Genomic DNA, 12,441 nt, shown 5'->3' with positions numbered 1-12,441 from the left:
GTGCAGGTTTCTGTAGTGACCAAGGTCGAGGATAGTTTTGAGCCATGCAGGTGCAGTGTGCTAGGAGGGGTGAAGCCCTGGGCAGCTGACCCAAGCTGGCCAACCCAAGTATTCCATACCATAAATGTCACCCTCGCTATATACCAGGAATTTTGCAGGGTTGGGTTTCTTCTGCCATGGCTACCTTCCTAAGGGTGTCCCATCTATCTGCTGTCATCTTGTGCCTGAACCCAACTCCAATTGCTGCAACCATCATGTTCTTGCTGGAGCTGTCAAGCTTGGGTTGTGCATTCAGCCTTCACTGCTAGAAGTACACAGCTTGTGACTGCTATCTGGAGCTGAGTATGACTGTATCATATATTAATATTGGAGTAAATATTAGTTCATTTTTATTACTCTAATAAGTCTGTTTTCATTTTAACCCACGTGTCTCTGTTCCTTTTCCCTGATTCCTCTCCTTGGGAGTGGTGATAGAACAACTAATCAAACTGTGACAGCTGTTCAAATACATTTGCCTTGGCAGTGCAGTATTGGTTAAACTGGTTCTGATGAAGTGTTTGGTATTTTTCAAGTCTGATTTCTTAAGCTTTAATTCCGTGTTTTAAGTGCTGATATAAATACTCTTATTCTTTAATATGCTGAATAACTGAATCTCCTCTCAGGCTAAGTATGAACTTCTCATTACTTCTGGGAATCTAGATTAGTTGCCTACTTAAGAGAGATGTGACTGTCCTGAAGCTAACAGCAAGCTAGGAGGGACGTGTAGGACGTGTCAGCCTGGAGCTGAATGAGGTGTCTCTAGTGCATTATCAACACTGCAGTCTTAAGAAACAGGGATTTGCATAGTGGCATAATCACTTGTTCTCTTCCTAATTCATAACCCTGGCTGCTGTTTTAATGGTAGGGAGGTATTTACTTGATTGATTTCATGATTATTAGAACCCCAAGGTTTCGTTCCAGAGTTGTAATAACTATTTCAGAGCCCATCATTATGTACATGGGTTATGACTCTATTATGTGCACTGTTTTGTGCTTTACCTATGCTGAATTTCAGCTGTCAGTTCTATCACTTCCCTTTCTGGTGTCAGACTAAAGAAAACTGGTGAGATGGAGCTTTCAGGGAACATTTTTAACATTGCTGTTATCAACATCTAAGAGTGCTTTGCCTATATTACATGAAAGGTGAGAGTTGTTGCTCCAGAGAACTTGCTGGCTGAACAGCCATACCAAGAGGGAGGGAGACAGGTACAAAAAGTGTCTTGCCCAGGGTCATGCAGAAGGTTGACTGAAGAGCTGGGATTACTCCCTATTGCCCTATATTTGCAACTATGCAGGCAAAGCCCACATTCCTTGTGGAGCTGCTTTTTGTTTTAACAACAGGAGATGGCAAGTGCTCTTACCCTTGGCCTTTGGATTCTGAAGTGGATTCAGCTGAGAAGGAGATGTAATTGTGTGCTGCAGTTTGTGTAAGCCCTTGTCTTTGAAGGTTCTTATCTGAAATCAGGCTCCTGTGGCAGGTTTGTCTGAGTGTGGTGAGATATTTTACCCTTCTGTGCAGGAGAAAAACATTCATTGTGACCACATAGTTTTCATAAAGCTAGAAGAAAAACATGGAAGGCTTCAGAAAGGTTCTTAAGTGTCTTAAATCTTTCTCGCTCAGCAAGCAAAAGTCTCACAAGGCAGTACTTGCTGTCCTTACAGCATGTAGTGCAAGAGGCCCCAAGCAAGATTCAGATTCATCCCATATTAAATGGAATCCCATGTTAATGCCTGGGGTTGTTCCTTCCCAAGTGAAGGACTTTGCACTTCTTACTGAGCTTCATGATGTTTCTGCCAGCCCGTTTCTCCAGCCTGTTGAGGTTCCTCTGGGTGGCAGCACGACCCTCTGGAGTATCAGCCACTCCTCCCAGGTTGGTGTCATCTGTAAACTTGCTGAGAGTACACCCTGTCCCATCATCCAGATCGTTAATGAACATGTTAAACAGGACTGGATCCACCATAAACCCCTGGACTATACCATAAGTTATTGTCCTCCAACTAGACTTTGTGCTACTGATCACCACCTGGAACTGGCCGTCCAGCCCATTTTCAATCTACCTCAGTGCCTTCTCACCCAGCCCATAGTTCAACAGCCACTTTATGAGGAGGATCTTAGAGGAGACAATGTTTGAAAACATTACAGAAGTCCAGGTAGACAATACCTGCTGCTCTCCTATTGTCTGCCAAGCCAGTTGTGTCATTGTAGACCATTATCGAGTTGGTCAAGCATTACTTTTCCCCTTGGTGAATCCATGCTGACTAATACTGATTATTTTATTGGATTTCATAAAAACAATTTCCAGGATTAGCTGCTCCAGACTCTTAGAAATAAATGAAAATTCTCTAAAACTTGGAGAAGAGCAAGAGCATCCATCTGCTCTAACACTGATAATGTGTTCCTGAACAGCTACAAGACTACAGACCAGATCCTTTCCCCAGTAGATCACAAGCTGCTTGTGACTGTGGAGAACTCACAGTGTTGTTTACAAGCACCTTCTGTACCAGTAACTGCAGTACGATGTGGTAGTGATTGACTCCTTTGGAGAACTGATGCCTTTAGGGGTTGAAGCTCTTGTCCTTCAAAGAGGAACTGGGATTTAATTGCATTATCAGTCTGTTCATTTGCTGTCAGCTGAGCAATGAGAGTCTAGAGCCTGTCTGGAGGTTTTATTTGTTACTCTGAAATCTGTTTTTCCAGGTGCTGTTTGGATTTTTAAACCATTTGCATTTCTGTATGGAAGGAGGCCCTTAGAGAGAGAGAGGCATCATGGTGGGTTGTTGCACCACCAATTCTAGAGCCACCACCCACTGGCCAGAATCCAGCTACTTCTTGGTGGCAGTTAGCACCTGAGGTGGGGCTTCACCCCTGGGCCAGAGGAAAGAATTCAGCTTTTGTGAAATTCTGCATCTGTCAACCAGGAGATGTGGCTTTCTGCTGTGCTGAGCTGTGGAAGAGATGGGTTTTTCACAGCTGGGTTTGAGAGTAGTACCTAGGCTTGGAAATTTTTTGGTGTGTCCTACGGGCAAGACTTCCTGTATAATAAAGGGCTTCCCTCTTGTCCTGAGATGCTGAAGATTTTATTCTAGCTGTATAGCAGTTAAAGAGCAATCCCAGAGGCTTTATAATTGGATCAGCTTGGCTTATGTGAAACTTTATGACATTTCTCATGTCCTTAGGGCCTGCCCTCTCCTTTGAAACCCCCCATGGACTTTCAGGAGCATGAAGGCTTTGACTTCGTGCTAGACTAAACTCATGGACAGGGAGGCACTGGTGGGCATCGTGTTACTCCAGGGTATAATGGAGATTACAAGACAGCAGAAATACAGGCTGGTCCTGGTATCTGTTCTGTGAGTAGAGGCTCCTGCTGTCCACAACTCCAGCACTGTTTTGAATCCTGTACACCAGATCCAGACCTTTTTGGGAGAGCTTATCCTAGAACATGAATACTTCATTCTGTGTTGATTCAACTTGTGAGGCCAGTTAGAAGCAAGGCTGGTGTTATGTGACCATGGAATAACAAAGCAATTCCTGCAGAACGTTGCTCACACACCGGCACTGACTTCTGGTTATGGCTGTAGAAGGGACTTTTGTGAAGTCCAGCTGGAGATGGTCAGACAGCTTCTGGCAGGACACATGATACTAGACATAAGCATAAATATTGATGTTTTGTATCGAGAACAACAAATCAGTAGTTGCTCTTTTCTCCTCCTCACTGAAGGATCTGTGAATTCTGAAACTTTCTTTAAATGAGCATTTAGGATGCTAACACCACCTTCCTCTTCTTACAGGCCAGTGGGTTAGATGTGATGTCTGCCTGGAATGCCCAGGGCATCAAGTCATAGGCTGGACTTGATGATCTTAAACGTCTTTTCCAGCCTTGAGGATTCTGTGTAATTTTACCTGCTATTTACTGCAAAAAAACTTTTTGCAATTGAGATGCAGCTCAGCAAGTTAGTGGTGAGAAGGAGAAAACAGAGTAAAATCTGTAGGACTTCTAACTGCTGGAAAAAAGATGGGCAAACCATGTTTATGGTCTTCCATGTTTATGTTCTTCAGGGAAGAGAAATGGATTATGAAGTCCTGTCTTATACCTGGGCTTGATACCTTAGCCTGCAGGGGTAAGAACAAGTGGCAATGGTTTTAAACTGAAAGAGGGGAGATTTAGGTTAGACATTAGGAAGATAGTCTTCACCATCAGGGTAGGGGGGCACTGGAATAGGTTGCCCAGCGAGGTAGTGGCTGCCCCCTCCCTGGAGGTGTTCAGGGCCAGGTTGGATGAGGCTTGTGCAGCCTGGTCTGGTGGGAGGTGTCCCTGCTCATGGCAGGGAGGTTGGAACCTGATGATCTTGAAAGTCCCTTCCAGCCTTCACCATTCGATAATTCTATGAAGCTGACAGGAAATCCAAATGTGATCCTGTGCTGAGCTGTGCTCCTGAAGTGATCTTGCTGTCTGTGTCAGGTGGGGCTGGGTGTTACTTGAGGCTTTCTGTACACAGGAGCAACCCCTCAGCTTTCCATATCAGTAGGAAAAGTCCTACTTGAATAGGGGCAGAAATGGATGCAGAGGTGGAAAAGCAGTAACAGACGGTCAGAGAGGTGGAAGCCAAGGAAAACACAGCAGTTAACTGGAGTTGGGGTGGTGCGCACACTTCTGCAGGTTTTTTTCTCTCATATCTGCTTTCTCTGATTTCTGATCCCTGCTGAGCTCATGACTGCAGCTTTCTGGCATTTGCTTTTTCTTTTTAGCATCGGGAAACAGGGAAATCCCAAAGCACAGGGGTTTGTGCTGCGTTTCATTCTTGTTAGTGTAGAAATATCAGAGCACAGCCTCGTGTTATATCCAGACAGTGCTAGGACACCCTATGCTTTCAGTCCTGTAGCTGTGGGCAGCAGGGGACAGGGGACCAAAGCTCTGCTCCAACCAGACCATGTCTCCTGTGCAGGACATGTCACTGCCTTGCTTTGGCAGTCCTGAAGGCAGGTGCTTGCTGCCCACCTCCCAGCAGCTGTGGCACATTCTCTCTAGCATTGCATTTGGCTTACAAGATAAACCAGCTAACCTTGGGGATGGATAAAGCAGACACCAGAGATTTTGCTTGGATGCTTTAAGAGGCAGATGCTTAAAGCCCAAAATAACCTCAGCTGCGTGGAAAACAGGATCTTTCCCATGAAGGAGACTAACTCTTTCCTTGCTTCTGCTTCCTATTCCTCCTGTGGAAGAATGTGTTTTTTCCAAAGCAGTTTTTAAGCATCTTACCACTTCTTAGCCCTCGAGTTGTTTTTCCTTTCCCAATCTCTAAGGTGTGATCTCTAGTCTCCACTTGAGAGCTTGCAGCAAGTCAACAGCTCAGGAATCCATGTGGTCCTGCCAAGACAAAGGTCTTCAACTCATCACAGGTTTCTCCACCTTTTGCCTCGGGCAGAAAGCTGGGTAGCTTTTTTGGACTTCCCTGCTTTGAACTTGTATAACTCGTATAGCAACTGTGAACCAAAACTAAAGTGATACTCTAGCAAAATGCACAAAACTCCTCCAGCAACTGCTCCTCTTGTGAGGATGGGAAGAGAAAACTGGTGGGTTTTGTGTCATTTGAGTCACTTCAGGAAAGTGCTGGGACCCTGCAGATGTAGTGGTGCAGGATCATCACTGGGAAAGGTTATGGGCTGGAGCAATTCCTGATGACTCTTCATCTCTCTTTTGTAGAAGAGAGGGTGATGCACTCACCCAGCAGAATTTAAAGACCTTTCTGGGCAAGAAATCATATGGCAGTGAACTATACTCAAAATATTCAGGTTATTTCCTTCAAGCACAAATGTAAGAGGAAGACCCAGGAGCATGCAGCTCATCTCCCTGTACTACACGAGTTAAAACTTTGCACATCATCACATATGACACAAGGCAGTTGCTTCTGCAGATGCTGCCCCAGAAGTATCACATTCACCTGCAAGGGCTCTGAGGAAGTCAGGAATTTAGGGCTAATAAGGAAATCAAGTCCTGAAGATATCTCCAGCCATCATGCTGCTATTATGTATTCCCTTTCTGCCCTCTTTGCTTTATACCAGATAATTTCGAAGTGCTTTGCTTAGTTTCATTTCTACCTAGCAGGTTGCTTACTTCATGGGTAAAACCTGATGGTCCTTGTTTTTCCTGCAATGCTTTTTGGAGGCAAAGCTTGGAGGACATAAAAGCCAGGAAGCTTGAGCCTACGCTTCATTTTTATATTAAAAAAATCATTATCTTGGCATCATAAAATCAATATATTACATTATTTCTGATTTAAAAAAAAAAAGGGGGGGGGGAGGGCGGGGTGGGGAGGGATTTAACTACATGGCAAGGATTTGCCTCACCAAGCCTGGACTTTGTGAAATAGAACTCGTTACTTGTTGCTCTGGATGCATGAGAAGAAGGATGGAGATGTTTCCCCAAATGTGACATTTTCTCTTCAGTGCCAAGTGGGTGCTTGATAGGAGTTAAAAGCCATGGAAATCAGTGGAGAGAGGAGACTGAGTTTCCTCCATGGGAAGAGCAAAATCAGGTTAGAAACTTGCTCAAGCAGGCAGCTGAAGAAGAGCTGCCAAGGTACGTTTCTGCCAGCGGGTGGTGCTGCTGCAGTAATTACTGTATGCAGGTCACGCCTGAGAAGTGCTGTCCGGTTCCTTACTGGGACCTTTCTCTCCAAAACCCAAAAGGTGTGGTGAGTGTGTGCAAAAGAGGAGACCAGGACCCAGAGCAAGGGACCGAGACCACCTGGTCCTAAGTCTTTGACCTGCCTCTCTCTAATCCTATCTTGTCTCGACACCTTTATAGAGCACCTAATCTTTGTGATATGAAGATGCCAACCCTAATACCAGAGGTTAGCAAAAAGTAATCTGCCTAGATCAGACTGCAGTGTATGTGAGGACTGGCTGGAAAGTTTCCAAAAGCTCCTAATTCCCAGTGTCTGCTGTATTTTAAGCTCTGATGACCTGGTTGTGCTGCCCACTCTCCCAGCAGAAGCGAGCAGCCTCAAGCCTCGCTGCAACTTTCCCTTCTGCTGAATTTGCAAGGCTGAAGCATCAGGCTTGTGATCTACATGTACTCAGGGAGAGCTTGCTGGGTGAAAGGGAGGTGGATACCAGCTGTCTTGGCTGCTGGAGCGTGGGAGGGTTAGCTGAGGCCTTGAAAACGTGGGTGCAGGCTGAAAAAAGAAACCTCTGGGCTATAAACAGCTCACTGGTGGTCAGTGACTGGTCACTGAAGTGCAACCTTGAGAGTTCGGCTTAGGTGTAGCAGCAGCAGCTCAGCAAGAAAACAGCTGAGTGGTGGGATATGGGGCCTGAGGCTGCCTGGGAAAGTAGCACCTCCAAGCAATGTGTCACCCAGGGGCTGAGGCCAAAGGTTAAGAGCCTGTCTGGGCACTCACATATCTTATAAAAGGACAAAATAGGATTATGCCAGCCTGATCGATCTTATAAGCATGTCCCGCAGCATAACCAGAGCCAGCAGTTCCCAGAACCCTCTTCTTTATTAGGTTTGTGCCCTGCAAGCTGTTCAAAATGTTATAAATATTTTAAATGAGCCATTTGCATTATTATTTGCTTTTAGACTGTAACCCTCACAGTGATGGAGATGCCCCTGGTTCTCAGGCTGAAATGTCAATGTGGCTCCAACCCAAGGAAAGCACCAACAGCCTTATCTCACAGGCTGCTATCACCTGTTATCTTACTGCACTAACTGGAAAGGGAGGTCAGTTCCATACTGATTTCCTGGCTGGGCAATCACGGACATGAAGATCCATTCCTGCCTGTGTAGGTACAGACATCTCTGCTTCCCTTAGGTATTTGCAGAAAGGCTGAGCAGCTTAGCCTGGAAGAGCATCCCATCTCCCATGCCCCTGGATGCAAAGTCTGGTTGTGCACACCTATTAATTTGGTGCAAGGTGAGGAAGGAAAGTTAAACCTCCATCTTTGCCAAGGAGGGTTTTTTCTGGGATTAAGGATGAAGCCAAGGGCTGCAGTCACAGCATCTCAGCCATGTACAGGTTTTAAACCTGGGAGAAAGATGAAAGGACTCTTTGCTGTATTCATTCTAACTAAACAACCCCACTAAAATATTAATGATCATCAAGTAATGCTTTTCCTTCCTTTGGAGACAGCTTCCTACAGGACACAGCTGGGAAAGCTGCCTGCAAATATCACTGGTGCCTCTCCCATGGAAACCAGTGCTTGAGAAGATCTTGAGAAACCATCTGGACCATCCCTCAGCCCCAGGGCAAGATCAGCTCTGGCTAAGACCGTTCCCAGCATGTTTGCCCAACCCTGATACCTAAAACCCCAAGTGATGCTGAGCCACCCACCAGCCTCTCTGACCATGCAGCCCAGAGTTTGTGCTCTGCCAAGAGGACACCCATCCTCATTTCACCAACCTGGACCGTATTTTATTCAGTTTCATCTAAACTTGTTTTTGGAACCAGTTTGCTTCTTAAGTTTTTCTTTTGTTTTAATTATTATTCCTTTCATGTTGTTGTTTTTAGATCCTAGACAGAAATGCTGTTAAACAGTAAGAGGTAAAAAACCTGGTGCACCAGAAATCCCCAGACTATGTTTGAAGACTTCTCTGTTTATTTCAACTGCCTGGCACCACTCTGCTGCCTGAGGTACTTTCTGTGGGTGAAAATTGGAGTGTCTAATAAAAAGAATGAGGTAACAAGAGGCTTCAACTCCTACAAAGGTCTTGGCTGGAGCTTGGAAGCTGCTTTCTAGAAACTGCATATGGAAGAAACAAGTGGACCTGAAGAGACCAAGGATGGTCCAATCTGAGATCTTTTTAGTCCAATGCAAAGAGTGACTGGAGCAAATCCCAGTTACCAACCAGATGCTTGATTCACTTTTATTTCCTGGGGACCACATTCGATGTAGGACATTGCCTGTAAGCCTCTTCCCTTGAAGAGCTATTGGGTCCCAGGTGACTGGCCTTGGTTTTTCCCATGTGCTTCACTGCTGAACAGGCACCTCTTAAATCCCAAATCACTGCTGGAGCAGCAGGAGCAGCCCTCCATGCACTCAGTTGTCCCAAGGCTGGGTGCTTGCCCAAAGGTTATTTAAGCCTCTGCACCATTTCAGCCAAAGGGGTGGCAAAGCCTCTCTGCCTCCCCAGCCAGGTGACAGAAACACCTTAAACGAGACATCAACCACCAACCTCTAATACAGGACCTGATCACTTTTATGATGCTCTAATATGCTCTTGCTGAGAAGACTTTGGAGCTGAACTGCTGGTGTCCAGGAGAGATCGATGTTGCAGAAAAAAAACAAACAAATAAGGAGTTTGGCACCTTCCATGCTATGCAAGCACTGAGCAGAATGTTGTGTGTGACAAATTTGGACATGAGCACCCAAATGTGGGTTTTGATAGACATGGTGCCCAAGTTTATTATTTGTTCCAACCCTGAGTATATCACATTATGTTTCTTTTGCCAAGCCCTGGAACTATGTGCTGGAAATATTCTTTCAGAGATGAGCTGCTGATCCTTATTTATTCTGAGCAATAAAACTAAATATCTGTTTTTCTGATTTATAGAGAGTTGAAGGCTCATCATTTCACAAAGCAGCACCTGTTTCCCTGAGCACAGCACTGGGTTAGATTCAGGCTGCTGTTCCTCAGTGAGGGTGGATCAGCAGAACTGCTGAGTGATTGACAAGGAATGAGATCAACAACTGGGAGAGAAAAAGTTCTTTCAGCAAGATGAGAGCATGTCCTCCCCAGTGCCCTGGAGATGCAGTGCTGGGTCAAGCTGCCAGCCCCACTGGAGGTGCCAGCCCTGTGCCTGCTCCTGGATCCTGCATGAGGACCATCACAGGGAGATGCTGGCACTTGTGAGCAGCTTTGCTTGTCTGGGCTCCCTGAGCAGTGCTGGGGCAGTGCTGGGCTCCTCTCTCTCTCTCTCCCTTAAGTTACTCCCCATTTCTCAGCCATGAGCTGTGCTTGACAACTGCAAGGAGACACCAGGACTATGTGGTGTAAGAGTCTGTACATGGAGCAGGGCTCTGCACTATCCAGCAAGGGGTGGAAGGAGCCTGAGGGACCTGAGGGGCTTCACAGGCTGTGGAGTGGCATGAAGGTTTGCTGAGCTGCCTTCAGAACGCACTGGCTGCTTCTGCTGGGAAATGCAATGAAAGGCAGGTTGCTGTTGTGCCGCCCTGGCCTGGGGCATGGCTGGGATGTCCTTCTACACGTGGGTGTCGGGCCACGTGGGGCAAAGAAAGACTCTCCTTTACCTGCTGGGCTATGTCTGGCAGCAGCACGTGGATGTCTAGCCCAGCTGCCTTCAGTTTTCCCAGCCTGCGGCCCTTCAGGGTTGCTAACTGTCCTAGGAGATTCCATTTTTGGATTATTTTTGCCCAATAAAATAATGCATGCTCAATTTGCCTTGGCAGAGACCCAGCCCCAGCATGCCCTCATGTTTTCCCTGGGGACAGGGTAGAAACCAGCTGCTGCAACTGGTTCTAGTTGCGGGATGGAAGCCCAGCAGCCCATGCCACCAAATCTTCTGGGCTTTTGTCCCTCACCTTGACCATTGTGGTGGTCTGGATGGGGCTGGAGCCTGCAGTAGATGGGCAGGGATGCTTTCTATCACCACAGCCACCCACACAAGATGGTTTGAGAAAGGTCTTGGTGAATCCAGGAGGAAAGAACAGGTCTGCAGGGAGCAAAGACACAGCAGAGAGCTCATGGTATTGCTGTTAACCACTGAGGTGGAAAGATGGGTTCCAGTCCTTCATAGCTTAGGGAGTTTCTCTTGAACTAGCTCCAAGGCAATGCCTCTTTCTACCTCCAGGGAAGGCAGTAAAGGGACCACAGTAAAAATAAACAACTCTCCCAGGTGGTAATGCTCCACCTTCATCTCCTGCTGCAACCCAAGCTGCAGGCTGAATGGTAGAAATGAAGCCACACAGACCTGATTGTGCTCCACATCTCTGGGCTCAGCTCATGGCTCATCCCAGCTCTGTTCTATGCCTGCTGAGAGCCCAGCCTTGGCAATAAGTGGTCCAGCCTGTGCAAGAGCAGATGGGATAGGCTAAGCAGGGGGATCTGATTTTTGGGCTCCCTGGTGTTGGAAGCCATGGAGTTTTCCCAGTGCCACCACAAAGCAGATGGGATCAGTGTCCTGCTGAGCAAAAAAGATCTACAGAGGTGATGTGGGCAGCCAAAACCTCATTAACCCACCCACCTAGTCCTGCACTGGTCCTGCCAGAAAAACCAAACCAAACCAAAAACCAGCTCCCAGTGCTTTCCATCCCTTTCGAAGGCCATCAGTTCCCTGTCCTGTCCTTGTCGCCTCTCTCCCAGCCCTGCTGTCTCTGGGATGTGAAGGGTTAAATGGCAAGAACTTCCTTCTTTCTGCAGTGCCTGCCCCCAAATGACGCTGCTTTCTGCCGGGCTTTAGCCAAATATGTCCGTTTCCTCCTAAAAGAAGAAGGAGGAAGGGAGACAAATACGAAGAAAGGCAAAACAAGTAGATGTATCCATCTCTTCAAAGAAAGGCACCAGCGACGGGGGAACCCAGGAGTCCGAGCGCAGCCCTCCCTCCGCCCACCCCATGCCGTTCCGCAAAGGTAAGGCTGGAGTTGGGGGTCAACCCCCCAGGATGCTCCCCCGGCCGAGGAGAAGACCTTGGGGACCTGGGATGGGGTTGGGGTCCGTGCCCGGTGCTGAGCCTCCTTGCAGGGGTGGGGGATGGGAGCGCTGGGCTGTGCCCGGCTCTGCTGCACCGCTGGCTCTTTTGGAGGAGGATGAGGGACACCCCACGATGGCGGAATTAAGGGGGATGGGGCTAGAAATGCAGCCCGTAAAGGGCAACTGTCTCCACCTTCTCTGGGCTGCGGGGCTTCTCGTCTCTTCTCGCACTTAGAGTAATAAACCACTCTGGGTGGTGGAAAGGCTGAGGAGAAGAGGGGAGAGGGGAGGATGTCTGGGCCAGGAGGTGATGCTGGGGGTTGTTTTGGGCGATGCAGGCTGAGAACTGACAGCCTGCGTGCGTTTGTGGTCGTCCTTTGGAGATGCTCTGCTGGAGGAGCTGTGACCCCAGGAACTTGGGAGAAGAGGCTGAGGAGGTTAATAGGCTTTTGAGAGGGGGGTACCCCACCTGGGCAGGCCTGTGTCACCCCATGGTGCTCTTCCATCCGCACCCCAAACCATCTCTTTTCCTAAAAACTCTATCCCAGCAGCTGGCTGGGGGGCAAGAAGGGCCCAGCCTGTAAGACCTAATACCCTGACAGCTGCTCCTGTGCTGCCCCACGGGTGGATGGATGAGTTTTCCATCCTCCCGGAGCTGCTGCAAAGCAGAGGCCCTTAATGTCACCTCCTCATCATCCCGTTGGCTCCATGTCCCAGTGGTGTACCAGGGCAAGCACGGTGGGGCACAGAG

At 47.6% G+C, this 12,441-nt stretch overlaps 1 protein-coding gene across 5 annotated transcripts in view; it reads left to right on the top strand.

The window, feature by feature from the left end:
- The first annotated feature begins 11,456 nt into the window (after positions 1-11,456).
- Positions 11,457-12,441, top strand: part of PFKFB3 (6-phosphofructo-2-kinase/fructose-2,6-biphosphatase 3) — a 40,546-nt gene continuing 39,561 nt past the window's right edge. For 4 of the 5 annotated variants that reach the window (XM_051615700.1, XM_051615690.1, XM_051615680.1 and 1 more), the window contains exon 1: positions 11,457-11,629. In XM_051615700.1, coding sequence (XP_051471660.1) covers positions 11,534-11,629 — 96 coding nt within the window. In that variant the 5' untranslated portion in view covers positions 11,457-11,533. The remainder of the gene's footprint in view (positions 11,630-12,441) is intronic. The other variant, XM_051615707.1, reaches the window with a different exon arrangement.

The sequence above is a fragment of the Apus apus genome, chromosome 1, assembly GCF_020740795.1.
Source record: "Apus apus isolate bApuApu2 chromosome 1, bApuApu2.pri.cur, whole genome shotgun sequence".
Classification (NCBI taxonomy): Eukaryota; Metazoa; Chordata; class Aves; order Apodiformes; family Apodidae; genus Apus; species Apus apus.
This window is presented reverse-complemented; position numbering and strand designations above follow the sequence as displayed.